The sequence below is a fragment of the Acinonyx jubatus genome, chromosome D4, assembly GCF_027475565.1.
Source record: "Acinonyx jubatus isolate Ajub_Pintada_27869175 chromosome D4, VMU_Ajub_asm_v1.0, whole genome shotgun sequence".
Classification (NCBI taxonomy): domain Eukaryota; kingdom Metazoa; phylum Chordata; class Mammalia; order Carnivora; family Felidae; genus Acinonyx; species Acinonyx jubatus.
Window position 1 is genome coordinate 2,429,273 of NC_069391.1, and position 15,831 is coordinate 2,445,103.

Below are 15,831 nucleotides of genomic sequence, written 5' to 3' on the forward strand. Positions count from 1 at the left end.
GAGTGTACGACTTCGGCTCAGGTCATGATCTCACGGTCCGTGAGTTTGAGCCCCGCGTCGGTCTCTGTGCTGACAGCTCGAGCCTGGAGCCTCCTTTGGATTCTGTGTCTCCCTCTCTCTCTGCCCCTCCCCTGCTCCTGCTTTGTCTTTCTCTGTCTCTCAAAAAAAAAAAAAAAAGTTAGAAAATAAAGAAAAGAAAATAATTCCACCTACATCATCAAAAAGAATTTTAAAATACCCACAAATTCAACAAACGAAGTGCAAAACTTGTACTCTGAAAACTCAGCAATATTTTTGAAAGAAATTAAAGGAGGCCTGAACGAGTGGAAAGACATCCCATGATTACAAAATGAAGACTTGATATTGCTAAGATGATGTGCTCTCCAAACAGATCCAGATTCAACACGATCGCCATTAAAATCGCAGCGGGCTTCTTGGCAGAAATTGACAAACTGATCCTAAAATTCATATGGAAATGCAAGGGACCCAGAATAGTTAAAACCATCTTGAAAAAGAAGGACCAAGCTGGGAGACTCACGCTTCCTGATTTCAAAACTCACTACAAAACCATTGTAATCAAGACACTAACACAAGGATATGCATATAGATCACTGGAATGGGGTTGAGAGTCCAGAAATAAACCCGCATGTTTATGGTCACTGCTTTTCCAAAAGGATGCCAAGGCCAGGCGAGGGGGAAGCCACGGTCGTCAACACATGGTGCCCGTGCAGCTGGCCACACGCAGAGAAGGAGGCTGGGCCCCTACCTCACACCATACACGAACCATAGTCAAAGTGGGTCCTAGACCTAAGAGTAAGAGCTAAACTATATGATTCTTAGAAGAAAACATGGGAGTAAGTCTTTGTGGTCTTGGGTTAGGAAATGCCTTCTGAAATATGACCCCAGAAGCACAAGCCACAAAAGAAACAATCCGTAAGTTGGATTTCACCAAAATCAAGCCCTTTTGTGCTGCTAACAACACCATCAAGAAAGGGAAAAGACAACCCACAGAATGGGAGGAAGTATCTGGAAGGCATAAATCTGATAAGAGACTAGTACCCAGCATATAACAGGAACTCTTATAACTCAATACAAAGACCAGTAACCCAATTTAAATGAGCAAGGTGTCTGAATAGACATTTCTCCAAAGAAGATGCACGAATGGCCAGTAAGCACATGGGAAGACGCTCACCATCATTAGCCAGTAGGGAAATGCAGCTCGAAACCCCAGTGAGATCTCACCTCACACCCACTAGGATGGCTGGGATCAAAGAGAGAGAATCACCAGTGGTGGTGAGGACTTGGAGAAGTCACAACCCTCACCCACCGTGCGTGGGAACGTAAAACAGTGCAGCCACTTTGGAAAACAGTCAGCTGATCCTCAAAATGTTAAGCATCGAGGTCCCACATGACCCAGCAACGCACCTGCTAGATATCTACCCAAGAGAAATGAAAACCTACGTGCACACAGAAACCCGTCCGGACATGATCGCAGCGACGTTATTCCTAACAAGCAAAAAGCGGGGCCAGCTCGAATGTCCGGACACACTGCAGAGCATCCACGTAACTGAAAACTGCTCAGAAAAAGAAGTGACGAAGCACGGACACGCCCCAAAACGTGGATGGACCTTGAAACTACGGTGCCGAGTGCAAGAAGCCAGTCACGGAAGACCGCACGTTGTAGGACTCCATCGATACGAAACGTCCCAGCAGGTAAAGCTCCAGGGACAGAAGGAGCTTTAGTGGCTGCCTGAGGGGAGGATGGGGTGGGAGAGGGTGGGGGATGGGGGTGACAGCTGGCAGGTCAGGGTTTCTCCTGGGGGTGGACAAAACGTTCTAACATCACATCGTGGTGACGGCTGCACGTGCCCAGGGGGACACTAAAAAACACCGCCGAATTGTGGCTCAGTGCATCAAGTGCCCGACTTCCGCTCAGGTTGCAATCTCACAGCTCGTGAGTTTGAGCCCCACATCGGGCTCTGTGCTGACAGCTCTGAGCCCAGATCCTACTTCTGATTCTGTCTCTCTCTCTCTCTCAAAAATAAACATTAAAAAAATTTTTAAAAAGCACCCAATTATACACTTTAAGTGGATGCATTGTGTGGTATGTGAATTCTATCTCAGCAATGCTGTATTTTTTTTTTTTTTTTTTACACAAAGAACACGGCATGCCTGCTGGCCGGTAAACAGATGCCCCTGCCAGGCCCTCCAGGTCCCAAATTATCCATCCGTTTTTCTCCTCCGTCTTCTGTCCCGGAGCCACTGCGTCTTTGTTCTACACACATCACCCAGCTGCTGAGGGGAGGCCCCACCTTTGCTGCTCATTGAAGGAAAAATTGTGGCAGCAAAGCTACCCCTCGCCGAGCACTGGCTGTGCGTCGGGGACCTGTGTCACCTCCTCCACCCCGAGGTTCCAACACCACTTCCCACGAGGACACTGCCCTCTGGGGCCCGGGGAGGGGACGCGCAGTCTGTTGGGGGCCAGGCGGCTAGAAGATCGCGGAGCTGTGCATCCGGCCCGTGCTGTCGCGGTGCCCCAACCCCCCCACCCCCAGCTCCGCGTGGGTGTATCGGTGTGAGCGGTGAGAGCATTTACACCGGGGAAACCGGCCAAGGCCCCAGTCGGGCTTCCCCGGGGGAGCTGGCACCCCGCCGGAGCCCCAGATGTCGCGACCCCACCGCCCTGCAGACACCGCTGTCCTCTGTGGGGCTCCCGCGACCCGTCAGGCGCTGCAGGACCTTCCCCGACACTGGGGCCGCAGAGCAAAACCCGACACGGTCTCCGGGCTGACTCTCGTCTCCCCGTCTCCCCGGGCTGGGGAGGCTGCCAATGCTGAGAACAAGTGTGTGTTTCATGCTTTGGGACTGTTCAGGCGCGTTTGCGGAGGCTGGATGAAGCCACCAAGCCAAGTTGGCATCCCCTCCGGGCTCCCACGTCCCCGAGGGCCAGACGTCCTGCAGGCCCTGGGAGCCGCGGGAGCCGAGGTGCCAGACTCGAGGCGGTGCCAGGGACCCCGGAGCCTGGGGACGCACGTGCCTCCTGCTTCCGCCGCCCAAGCCCCTCCCCCAGTGCCTTTACCACCAGAGCCAGCTTTGGGGGAAAGCACAGGAGGGAATGTTTCTTTCCCTTGGGGACCGGCTGCAGAATTTGTGAGGCCTGAAGCAAAATGAAACCGCGGGCCCCGGTTCCTAAAGTCTTAAGAGTTTCAAGGTGGCGACAGCGGAGCGTTAAGCCCCACTCAGGGCCCTTCTGAGCCAGGCCCTGGGTGACCTCACAGGCCGTACACCCAGGAAGCTGGCCGGCTGCCTTTTCCCCCGAGACAGTGCTTCCCAGGCGGCCCCGGGCTGGGCACCCACATCAGGGGGCAGCTGAGGCCTCTCTCGCTCTCTTGGGGCAGCCACGAGGCCACGGCTCAGCCCCGTTCTGCTGGGTGACCCCTTTGCAAAACGGCGGGGCCACTCAGCGTGGAGGCTGGCGTCGCTCTTTCTGCCGAAGCTGCCCTCAAGAGCACCTCTGCCCGGTGCAGACTGCGGGGGGGCAGCCCGGCCCCAGGCCTCGTCACCCCCACCCCGGTGGGAGTCGGGCCCAGGCAGCCCGGCCGGGGCTCTGACCAGCCTCATCTGCCCACTTCTGGAGCCAGAGGGGCAGCGAGCAGACCCCAGACCCCAGACCTCCTGCTCGTCCTCTGGAGGGGCCCGTCTTGGGTCTGTGTGTCCTGAATCTACTCTGCGAGAGAGCCACCGACAGCAGCCTTAAGGAAGAGCTCGTCACTCACGCCTGTCACAGGAGCCTCAGAACAGATCCAGGGCAGGAGGGAAGGAGGCCCAGAGAGGGGCGGCCCCTGGCCTGCGGCCACACAGCCAGCCCCAGCCCCCACCGCCCGTGGCGAGGCCTCGGCACAGAGGGGGGCAGAGAGGAAGACATCACCGGCTTGCTCCTCAAAACTGAGTCAGCCGGAAACGGGGGGTGAACTGGATGCAGTCCACAGAGCCTCTGGCAAGACTCTCGGAGGGCCCCCGGGGGTCAGCCCTACCGGGAGCCCGACTTTCTCCTCCATGAGGGATGGGGGGTGGGGGGACTCAGCCACTGACCACGTCGTGGTGAGGCGGGAAGTCGAACGTGTACTCGTCCCCCAGCAGCCGGCTGTAGGCGTGGTCCTCGTGCATCCGGTTCCCATACGCCCCGTAGTAGTCGTACCGCAGGACCTGGGAGGAGACACACTCGTCACTGTGCCCCTTCCTCCCTCCTCCTGGTCCTTCCTTACCTTTCCCCCCCGCCCTACACTCGCACGCGCACGATCACGCACACGTTCACAAGGGCGCACACGCGCACGCACACGGCTTGGCGGGCAGGGAGCCGGGTGGAGCAGATCTGGCCTCACCCGGCCGCCCTCGGGAGGGCTGTGCTGGGGGCACGGCCTGGGGGGTGGTGAAGGGGTTCAGGCAGCCCACAAACCCTTGCAAAAATAACACCCTAACTGCCGTGGTGGTGGTGCGGCTGAGGGCTGGTGGGGAGGCTGGGCTGCATCCGTTGGGGCCCGGAAGGATGGAGAAAAAGTGGGGTGTGCTCGGGCTGGGGAGAGACGGGCGGGTCACCTGGGACCCCTGGGCCACCGTCAGGGCTTTCAACTCGAGGCTGAGGCAGCGGGATGAGACCCCGGAACCAGCTCTCTGAGGAAGAGGGTGACGGAGCTGGGGGCCGGACGGCACTGTCATGGCAGTCAGGACCGAGCCCTGCTCTGGGTGCCTCAAGCTTCTAGGCAGGGAGATCCTTTCTACAGGAGAGAAACTGAGGCAGAGAGATGAAAACTCGCCTGATGTCACAGGCCTGGCACAGGCCTTGCGGCACGTGGGCCCCAGAGGCTGGCTCCTTGACCGCCACTGGCTGTGGCCTGTCATGCCCTCTGTCAGCGGCTCTGAGATGCCCACATGCCACTGGGCCCTTCCCCAGCCCTGCCCCTACTGAGGGAGTCAGTCAACTGTCCCTCCCCGGCACGGCCAGGCTTGCCCAGCCTCTTTTCACAGGTGAGAGGGCACAGAGCCTGCCCATCTCCGGACCAAGGGAATGTTCCCGATCCCTGATCCAGGGTCCTCTCCTCGCCCAGGGGCCAGGGGCTTCCTGGGAGAGGCCAGCTGGGACACGGAGGGCTTTGCAGGGGGCTGTTCGAGCCCCACCCTGTCCTGGTGGCTCCAGCCTCTCAGCCTCCTGGGGCAACCTGCTCCCCCTGGTGGTCTTAGAGAGCCCACTCTTGCCTAACGATGCCCTGGGACCCGCCTTGGGCCGTGAGTTGCTATGGGGATGGGAGGTGGTTGCCCTGGAAGGGGACTGGTAAATTACAGCAGCAGAAGGGGGGTTTTAATTTGCATAAATCCGGATCAAATTCTGTCCCCGCCCGCTCAGGGGACCCCAGCCCACGAGTTTCACAAGCGGGCTGGTTGGGTTCTTCTCTGACAACCTGGGCCCGTGGGAGGCACTGGGGGAGTTGGGGAGCCCCCAGGAGGGCACCCAGAGGCCGGGAGGCTGTGAAATCCCAAGTTACAAACCAACACGGAATGCATAATTTTGTGCTAAATGCTTCTACTAACATAAAATAACAGTGGCATTTGCCAAAAATATATGAGCAAAATTATGGGAAGATGTGCTAATTTCTCCGGCGCGGCGGGGGAGTCTTGCGCGCGGCCCCCTCACTGTGGAACACCAGCTTTCCCGGGGGCCCCGGGCTTATCTGGGCCTTGGAAGGCCTGGCTGCTGTGGGCGGTGAGTGACGGCCCTGGGGACATCTGCAGAGGACGGCCCCGTGCTCACGGGCACATCTACAGGGGGCTCAGCCTTCTCGCCTGCAAGGTGACTCACCCGCCCCGCGGGCCCCGCCTCGGGTGGTGTGGACGGGAGTGGGGGTGGGCTAGGCCCGGGTGGCCACTCACCGGAGCTGTGCCTTTCGGGGCGAACCATCCCGGCCGCTCCCAGCCCTGTCGCTCCTGGAAGACGCAGCCTTGGGCCAGTAGTTCCTGGGTAGGGGTGGGAAGCCAGCACCCTTCAGGCCCGGCCAGACACCCCCCCGCCTCCCGCCATGCAGGGCAGTGAGTGACTGGATTCCCCCCAAGGGGATACACCCCAAGGAGCAGAGGGCAAAGAGGTCCTGAGGCTCGGAGCCAGGACCCAAGCCCAGGCTGCAACTCCTACCCCAGAGCCCCACCCCCAGCCCCAAATTCCTGCTTGAAGCCCTAACGCCCCCAGTGTGACCGAATATGGAGGTGAAGCCTTCAAAGAGGCGATTAGGGAAGAGTGAGGTCATGGGGTGGGGCCCTGATCCCAGGACAGGGGGACCCAGGGGACCCAGGGAGAAGGCAGGCTTCCAGACAGCTGGGGAGGGGGCCCCAGCTGGAGCCGCTCAGCGTCCAGACCTGGGAGCAAGGAATTTCTTATGGCTTCTCCCCCCCACCCCCCCCCGCACCCCCAGTCTGTGCTATTGTTCCAGCGGGAGCAGGCTGACCCCGCACGAGACCCGGCGATCTCCCCCGCAGGTGCACCCCTGAGAGAACAGGGAGGAAGCAGGTCTCTGCACACCCAAGTTCACAGCCGCCAGCAGCTGGAAGCAACAGTGCCCACCGACTGATGAAAACAGATGAACACGCCTGGTGGACCCACACGGTGCAGTGAGACTGGGCCTTAAAACGCAACCGAGCTCCGACGGGTGACACACCACAGGCCAGCCTCAAACACAACACGCGTGTGACCTTCTCTCATGACCCTTCACGACCCACTTACATCAAGCGTCCAGAGGAGGCGAATCCCCGGACAGAAAACAGATCAGTGGCCTTTCTAGGCTGGGGAGAATGAGGGATCCCTGCTTCGTGGGCACAGGGTTTCCTTTCGGGGTGATGAAAATGTTCTGGCACCAGAGAGTGGTGAGGGTCGCACAGGACCGTGAATGTACTTCATCTCCCCGAATCGTAGGCTTTAAGAACGGCTAAAATGGCAAGTTTCATGTGCTGTGTGCTTTAGTGCAATACGAAAACGTAAAGGACTGAGTTCGTTTCCTGGGCCCGGTCTGCACGTGCACGCGTGTGGGGACCTGCCACACGGCAGCAAGTAATTCTCCGACCCCGGCAGAATGTCCCAGAAGCCAACTGAACTCTGACACTGTCTCCCCGAGGACGGCATCAGATTTCCCCAGGCTGGGGACTCAGTCCCACAAGGCTGCCCCCATCTCCTACTCGGGTCCCTCCAGGTTACCTAGACTGGTGACCGACCGGCTATGGAGCAGGCCCCCTCCTCGGGCTGGATGCATTTGCCCGAGCCGCTCACAAGACTCAGAGAAACGTTTTACCCACTGCATGGCTGGTGTTTCTAGAAGGTTATAGCTCAGGGACAGCCAGATGCAAGAGGAAAGTAGCCCCTGGTGTGGGGAAAGGGCGTGTGGCTTCTGTGCCCCTCCAGGTGCCACTGTGCACAAACCTCCCTGTGCTCACCAACCCGGAAGCTCTCTGAGCCCCTCCTTTTGGGTTTTTATGGAGGCTCCGTGATACGGGCACGGCTGATTGCCTCGGTGGCCACTGGTGACTGAGGCCACCTCCGGCCTCTCCGTCTTTGTGGCCCTCGCCATTTAGGAAATTCCAAGGGTTGGGGGAACTCGGTGCCAGAAATGGACTGGACGAAGACCGAATTCCTATTTCTTATCACAAGTCACAATATCACACGGACACAATTAAGTGACATCACGGCAGATTTCTTTGACTGTGAGTTCGGGTTGGGGAAAAACGATCATCTCCGCCCTCAAGTTTGGAAGGGCCCCGTGGCCACGGGCAGCCTTGTCGGACTGGCAGGAGGGCCCAGAGCCCCGGGCCGAGCAGCCTCGGAAGCTGGGTCTGGCAGAGGCAGGCAAGTGCGCAGGCGCCCGCGGCCCCCGACGGGCGGTATCCCGCTGCCTCCCGAGGACCCACCCACACCCTGAGCGGGCAGAGCAGTGGCCAAGAGGACACTGCCAACGGTGGCACCAAGAAATGTCCTCCTCGGACACCCCAGGGGGCAGCCAGGGGCAGTTCTCAACACAAGAAAATCCCCCGGCATGAGTGATGGGGTCCCGTGGATCGAGGAGGAGGTCACCTTCCCAGGGAGGGAAAACAGGGGCGTAGCCGCCTCTAATAAAACCGGCCGTGGCTGGGGGGCTGTCGCGAGCAGGGCTGACAGCGCGGACAAGAGGTGGGCGCTTCTGAGCCCATCTCCTTCCAGCGCAAGTCAGGCAGCCCCCGTGTTTGTCGGGGAAGCTCTGGGGCTGTCGGGACAGGGTGACCCGGGACGGCAGAGGGGAGCCGGGGGTCACCGTGGCCCGAGATCCCAGCTGGCCCACTAAGCTCAGCTGAGGGGCAGGGCAATGGACGCCGGGTCCCTCTGGGGTCCAGGTGCTGGAGTCCCAGACGAAGGAGGTTCCTTTATTCAGCCTCAGAGCTGCCTGCTCCATGAGCCTGCCTGTCTCCATTCAACAAACACCCCTGAACACGTATTAAAAGTCAGGCTCCGTGCTCAGTGCTCAGAACCGGAGAGACTAGGGCAGAGCTGCTGTTCCCGGGGCCCTAGATGAGGACAGCTTGCAGCACAAGATGGGGGTGGGAGAGGGGACACGGAGGTGGGTTGGGAGCACGAGGAAGGGGACCGTCAGGGGCTTGGGAGAGTGCCAAGGCTGGGCTCCGGGGGGGAGGGCACCTGACAGTGGGTTTCGTCATACGAGTAGGAGCTTGCCGGGGAGGAAAGGCATCCCAAGCAGGCCCCACGCGCAGGACGCATGTCTCTGGGGCTATGCTGCTCTCTGTCAGTGCCCGTCCCCGATGGGCGACCGCACACACCGGCCGGTGCCCCCGCCCCCCCACGACCGCCGTCGGCAGTTAGGGAAGGTGCCGGGGTGTGCGCTCCGAGCACGCTCCGTTGGTGAGAGCTGGGAATGGCCGAGCCACCGCGTCACCTCACCCGGCCCAGAGCACGCCTTTCCATCGCCCCAGTGCCCCAGACTCCCCGAGAGTGGCCGCTCGTCGGGGTGTGGTACCTCGTGCAGGGGGTCTGTCCTCATGTTGCGCCCCGCCAGGGGCTCGTCGTGGGGGAACACAACAGAGTAGTTCTTGGCGTAGGACTCGTGGCTGCGCTCGCGGATCCAGCGGCGGTGGTCGGTGAGCAGGTGATGGAAGCGCCTGTGGCGGGCGGAGGGGCCGGTCACTGCCTCGGGGGCTGTGAGGGAAGGGCCGGCCAAGGACCCGGGGCCAAACCGGACCCTCATCCCTCCACCAGAGTCCTCCCTGGGGCATGGGTTCGGGAGGGGGACCGGGCTCTAGTCTCCCGCCCCGGAGCCTTGGGCAGCTAGGCCTCCTCACTGCGACACCGCCCCCCCGCCCCCAGGTCACATGGCCTCTCCTCCAGCCAGCAGCTCGAGCCACCCAACGGCTTGTCCTCCGACCGCCCCGGCTGCCCGAGCCGACTGCGTAGCTGCTGGCCCACCTGGGTCGCGGCCCCCGGCCCCTCCCACACACAAACCCACCTCTCAGACCGCCAGACCAGCCTCCCCATCCGTCCCTTCCCTCACTGTCCACCCGCTGGCATCTCACGCGCCCTCCCGGCCCTCCTCCCCATCCACGTTCCATCCTCCGTGACGCCTGTCGGAGCCTCACCGGGGCTAATTGACTCTCAGTTTGCACACAGTTCTAGCGAGCACGATGTTCTGGTGGGGGCAGGGGGCGGGGCTACGGATGTGAGTTTATCGTTATGGATATTATCGCGAGTCGCTGCGATCGTCCAAGGGGCCCCTTCCTGCTGTCGGCCCAGGGGTGAGTGCTGTGTGCGAGAACCTGTCTCAATCTTCAGTGCGGCCTCACGCCGCCCCCTGGTTTGACTCATTTGCACACGAGGGGCGATCCAGCCTGCACTGAGCCAGGAGCTTCTGGGACAAGCTGCAGGGCAGGGGAGGGAGCCACGGAGCCAGGCCAAGGGGCCTAGGGAGTTCCTGAAGGAGAAGCATGCTGGGGTGCGGGGTTTGGAAATGCCTGGCCGGCTTTGGAGGGGCTGAGGCGGGCAGGAAGCGGGCTAGGAGGCTGATGGCCACTCTGGTCAGATTCAGACCCAGTCACCAGGAGCTGGCATGGTTCTCCCAGGACCGGACTGGTGACCTTCCTCGCTGCTTTGAGAGTCCTGGCTGGGGGTGGGGAGCGGGAAGTGGGAAGAGGGAGTCCTGGATTTCCTTCCTCATGCCCCCAGGACGAAAGAGGAAGCTGGATCTGGGGCGGGGCCGGGTGATCCCTGCAGGCACAGACACGGGCCCCTCCACGGCCCCTCCGGCAGGTTCCCCGTGGCCCAGGACTGCCGCCTCGGCTCACGTCTGTGCACACGTGTGCATGGCAGGGGCGTGGGCTCGAGCTCAGCCAGAGCACGACCAGGGATCGGCAGGGGAATGGGCCCCTCCCTGTGGCCACGCAGGCTGGCTTCATCACTCCTCCTGTGAGCAGGGGGCCCAAGCCGGGGCTAGGGTCCGGCCACCCTCAGCGCTCAAACGATGACGCCTCCTCCCGGTTACTCGGACCCAAGGGCTTTCACTAACAGTCCCGGCCTACACCCCAGACCCTGCCCGTGCCAGGCACCGGGACGCGTACAAGCGAGTCCCAGATGCGCTCCACCGAGAGGTGAGTCATCACCCCCATTTCACAGATGGGGAAACCCTCTACCTGAGCCACAAGGGTGAGTGGGCTAGTTCACTGCCCCCCTCTACCCCCCCCAGGCGCCAGCTCGTAGGGGCTCCCCGCCGCCCCTCTCCCCCCACTGTACCATCTGCCTCCCAGCCTGTGACGCCCAGGCCCAGCCTCCCCGCCACGAACCAGCCCACAAAACACTCCTGCCAGGCAAGGCAGCTGATGACGGGAGGCCCAGACCCGTTCCTAACCGGGCAGGGGTTTCACAGGCAGCCTCGGGGCTTCCTGCTGAATCCAGGACCGTGCACCCCCTCCCCGCCAGGCCTCCCCCAGCCCAGGAGGGGGGCAGGCATGCCAGCCCCGTTCTGCAGCCGTGGACGCTGCGGCACCGGGAGGCCGCCCGCCGAGGCCTGGGGTGAGCCCTGATGCGGCGGTCTGTTCCTGTGCCGGAGCCCTCGCCCCCGAGGGAGGCGAGGCGCTGTGTCCCTGCCCGCTCTGGCGCCCGCACTGGGCGACTTCAGACAAGCGGCCGCCCGCATCGGTGCCTCTTCTCGCCGTTTGTAGCAGGAGGGGCTTGGACCGGCCCATCCCCGAGGCCCCTTGAAGCTATCATTTCTGGAACATTCCTCTCTTGGGAGCGCGTGGGCGCAGCCCCAGACGGGCTCGGAGGCAGCCACAGAGCAGAGCTGTGCCAGGCGCCGTGGAGGGGGTGGCCTTGGGGGAATCTCAGTGTCTGTCTGTTTGCCTCTGTGAGGGCCAGACATCCCCCCCCCCCTTCCCCAGCGGGTCTAATGTCTTCATCAGGCCAGGAGGGGTGAGGTTAGCAGAGGAGCAGGGGGCATGTTGAGCGGAACCAGCACCCCAGCACCCCCCCCCACCCCGGGCAGCTGGGGTCTCCCCAGGGAAGCTGTCTGCCAGGAGCAGTAACGGAACGGGCTGCCTGCCCACAGGGGCGGCCCTCCAAGCCGTCGCCTCGACTGCCCCCTGCACGACACCCGGGCCCCACCAACACCTACCCTCCGGACCCTGCCTGGGAGTGAGTGCCTTCGCCCCGCCTGCAGAGGGTGATGGAGACCAGGACCCCCTCCCCCTGCTCTGACGACAGCGCCCCCCCCCCCCCACCCCGGCTCAGGCTTGTCTAGCGTTTCCTTGCAGACGTGACACAGAGAGTTGTGCCTACACAGACGCCCTGGCTGCCCCCGACATTAGCAGCACGCGCGTCATTACCCGGGGCTACGGTGAGGAGAGCGCTGGGCACCGGGTCTGATGTATTCCCGCCACCTTGGACGTGAACGTTCAGCTGGCCTCTGGGCTCGGGGCCGTCTGACTCCCAGCTGCTGCGCATGCACTGATCATAACCACCCAACTCAGCCTCACTCCCTGGGCAACGCGTGGGGTCCCTCCTGCTCCCCAGGCCTCAGTCTCCCCATCTGCCAAATGGGATGAGGCGATCCCGCTGCTGATCCTGGAGCCATCCGGCGGGTCGAGGAGGACACTGGGACAAGAAATCCCGGAAACTGTCAAGGGCCGTGAATCTGCCAAACCCCGGGCACCTGCAGAACCGCCCCTGCTGGCAGCCTTCTCCCCCTTCTTCCCTTACTGGCGCCTCTTCCAAGAAGCCCTCTGGATTTCAGAGAAGGCTCCTTTCTAAATAGCCCTCGCTATATACCCGGCTCTACCTAATCCCAGGGCACCGGTAAGCAGCCGCCCCGCCCACGGTCTCTGGTGCACACTCGCCTGATGTCATAGCTGTACATGTCCTTCTCTGGGCGCCCGTGGACGATCCAGTGGGCCAGCTCCTGCCCACAGCCGCCGCCCAGCATCATTCCTAGAAGGAGTAGGGCCAGAGGTCTGCCGTCCGCCCCGGAGCCCCCACCCCAATATCATGCCCCTTCCGTGTCCACAGCCAGCATCACCCCCCAAACCCTGGATCTCACACCTGGGGTGCTGTACTGCTGCTAACAGGACCTCACCCCTCCCTGCGGCCCTCCTCTGCCCTCACCCCTGCCAGGGGCCGCTGTGCTCCTGAGCCCCCCACACTCTGGCCGGGGAAGCTTTTTTTTTTTTGCCTGGGGGAGCTTTAAGATCAGGGTGGTGGGTGTCAAGGAGGGGCCTCTCACACGCACCTGCACTGTTGAAACCGCAGCCCAGGAAGAACCCTCGGAGTTCAGGTGCCTCCCCCATCAGGGGCTTGTGGTCAGGTGTGAAGGACTCTGAAAGGGAGGGGGGCCTGAAGCTCTCCCCGGGCCATATGCCCCCGGGGCGGGGTCTCCCGAGAGGGCAGTGATTGGAGCGGGGTCTGCCGCTGCCCCTTCACCCAGACTTTCCCCATCCTCACCGCTCCGCTCAATGCCACTTCCTCCAGGGGGCCTCCCTGACTGCTCCTGCCACGCTCCCGAGCTCCTCAGCATTTACTGCCAGAACCACCCTGCTGGGACCGGGTTCTGCTTTGCAGCATCCAGGTTTGCCTCCTGCTGAGGAGGGGCCTTTCCCTCAAGCCCCCATCACAGGGCGCCACCTTCCTGCCGCATCACTGCTGGTCATTCTTGCCCACGGGACCACGAGTGCATGAGGGCAGGGACGGGGCTCCACTCAGTACTGTGTCCCAAGGCCTAGCATGGGGCCCAGCAAACAGCAGGTGTTCGATAAATGTCCCTGAATGAAGGGCTGACCCCAAGTTCTCCGGGAGAGGGACGGGGGTTTCTGCCCTGTTGGCCAAAGGTGTGTCACAGGCGGAACCCAGAGCACGGAGGGCAAGGGAAGCCTTGGGAAATCATTATAAAGGGCTGAGCTTTGTAGCCACAATCCTGGGCTTGAACCCTGCTTTACCCTTTCGTAGCCCTGTGACCCTGGCCGAGTCACTTCACCTCTCTGAGCCTCAGTGTCCTCATCTGTAAAACGGGGATCATGGCACTGACTTCACAGGGCTGTGAGCCAGTCCATCTACAAATACTTGCCGCCCCCCGGAATGTGCCCAGGGCTCGGGTCCGACCATGACTGCTCCCACCCCTCAGGCAGCTGACGAGAGGGGACGGTAAATACGCAAATAAGCAAAACAGAGAATGTCTGGGAAGAAATGACGACGGGAGGAGGGGCGGTGTGAGTGACCCTTCTGGTAGGCACCATGGTCACTAACTATGGAACAGATGCGGAAGCTGGGTCACCCTGCCAGTGAAGCAGGGAGCCAGGAGCCAGCTCAGGGCTGCCTGACCCCCAGCCGGAGTTCTCAACCTCTGCGCGGGTCTGTCCCACGCGGGATGGGGACGGACGCGACCCCGTGTGAGGAAGGTCGGGAGCTTCCCGGGCCCTGGGGGAGGGGGGGGGTGTCTGGCGGTGGCAGGGGGCACAGGGGCGGCCAGGGCGAGGGTGACAGTGCTGTGGCTGGGTCACCCACCCGGGGAGCGCTTCGGGAGGGCTGGGGATGTTTCCAGGCGGACAGGAAGGTGAGGACAACCTCACGGGGCATCTGAGGAGAGAGCTTCGTGGGGGGGGGGGGGACGAGAACGTTCAGCCAATGACTCACGACCGAGCAGCTTGGGGATGGATGCAGAATGATGGGATGTTTGGGCAGCACAGACGGGGTCCCCACCTTGGCCGGGACCCCTGGGACCCAGAATGGGAGCTCTGCCCGCCCCCGGATGCCCCGGAGTCAAGGGGGCCTGGGACTTCCCAGTTCTGTTCTGGAAGCCAAAGGCCACTGACCGGTCTCGTCCTCCCTGGCAAGGGGAAGCGCTCTGTTCCCCGCGAACCCTCCCCCACAGGCCGGAAGCCAGACACAAGATGTCTTCACACACACATCCCCCCCAGATAGGGCTCCCTGAGAGCAATGACTCCCCAGTCCAATTAAACAGAGGATGTTCCCGGGTGACTCGGGCCTCTGGGATCGTTTCAGGCCTGTGCTTCTCATTGCCAGCCCCACGCAAGCCCGGGGAAGCTGTGGGGGGAAGGGCAGCGAGCCTTTGGCCCCCCGCCCACGCCCTGCACCCCGAGTCCAGCACTCAGGGGCACGTCCATCCTGCCCACCGCGGCTGGGCCGCCTCACGAGCCCAACAGATTCAAGCGGCTCCAGGGGCACCAGGCGGAGAGGGCTGGCCCCCCCGCCCCGGCAGGCCACAGGCCCCTGGGCATCAGAACCTTCCCCTCTCCTGTCCTGGCCAGCCCCTCACCCCCTGCCTGGCTGTGGATGACCCGTTACTCTCCGGCCTCTGGCTAACCCCTTCCCCTCAGGACTGACGGCAGTCTGCTGGTCTGGGCCGTGCCCCGCACCTCACATGTGGCTTCTCCTCCTTGCTCCACTCCTGCTGAGTAGGTACGCTGTCACCCATTTCACAGACGAGGACACTGAGGCACCCAGAGCCTCAGACACAAAGTTTCTTCTTTGGACAACACTGTGTCTTTCCGAACCTATCTCCCCAGGCCTGATATGGGGCAAGGCCGGCCCTACCCGTGTTTTTGCCTTGACTGAGGATTAAAGGGACCCTGTGTGTGCCAGGAAGAAAGAGGGGGTGGGGGAGACACCCAGTGGGAGTCCCAGTGCTTCTGCTGGGACGGCAACAGGGGTGTCGTGTCTGTCCTGCTCGCGGCAGGGACGGCCCAGGTCCGTGCCCGACACAGGCCAGCCTCGGTCTCGGGCAGAAGGACCCAGCATGCCTGCCCTTGCTTCCAGCCTCCTCACTCACCCGGGCCACAGACTGTGGACTTGACCCCCGTCTTCTCCAGCACTGGGACGCGGTTGATGGCACCTTCGATGTGCTGGGTGAACACGTCCCAGTCCAGGTCAAAGAGGCCAAAGGCAAACTTGTCTGACACCTGGGGAGGCGGGTGGGGGGAGCCGCCCAGTGGGAGCCGAGCCCGGCCAGTCTCCCCTGGGTTAGGGGGGGTGACAGGGCTGGGCCCCTCAGGTCTCCTGCACCAACCCATCACTGGGGCCCGTCCCCTCCCTTCCCCTGTGCTGGCCCAGGCCCCCCAGCTCTGCGCTGGACTGTTGCAATGGCCTCCACCTGGTCACCCTGCCTTCCTACCCTCCTTCGACCTTCTCCTAAGTCAGACCATGCCCTCTCTTGGTCTCCAGCAGCCCTGTGGCTCCCCGTGACTCTGTGGCCCACCGAGGCCTACAAGGGCAGGCCCTGCCCCCGTCCACCACTGGCCCACGGCCACGCTGAC

At 62.2% G+C, this 15,831-nt stretch overlaps 1 protein-coding gene across 8 annotated transcripts in view; it reads right to left on the reverse strand.

Moving 5' to 3' along the window:
- The window catches only part of SARDH (sarcosine dehydrogenase), a 62,267-nt gene that overhangs the window by 30,489 nt on the left and 15,947 nt on the right, over positions 1 to 15,831 (reverse strand). For 5 of the 8 annotated variants that reach the window (XM_053204408.1, XM_053204407.1, XM_053204409.1 and 2 more), the window contains 7 exons: positions 15,348 to 15,477; positions 14,883 to 14,966; positions 12,795 to 12,881; positions 12,406 to 12,496; positions 9,042 to 9,183; positions 5,926 to 6,009; positions 4,093 to 4,206 (listed from right to left, as the gene is read on the reverse strand). In XM_053204408.1, coding sequence (XP_053060383.1) covers positions 4,093 to 4,206; positions 5,926 to 6,009; positions 9,042 to 9,183; positions 12,406 to 12,496; positions 12,795 to 12,881; positions 14,883 to 14,966; positions 15,348 to 15,477 — 732 coding nt within the window. The remainder of the gene's footprint in view (positions 1 to 4,092; positions 4,207 to 5,925; positions 6,010 to 9,041; positions 9,184 to 12,405; positions 12,497 to 12,794; positions 12,882 to 14,882; positions 14,967 to 15,347; positions 15,478 to 15,831) is intronic. The other 3 variants (XM_053204410.1, XM_027051834.2, XM_053204411.1) reach the window with 2 other exon arrangements.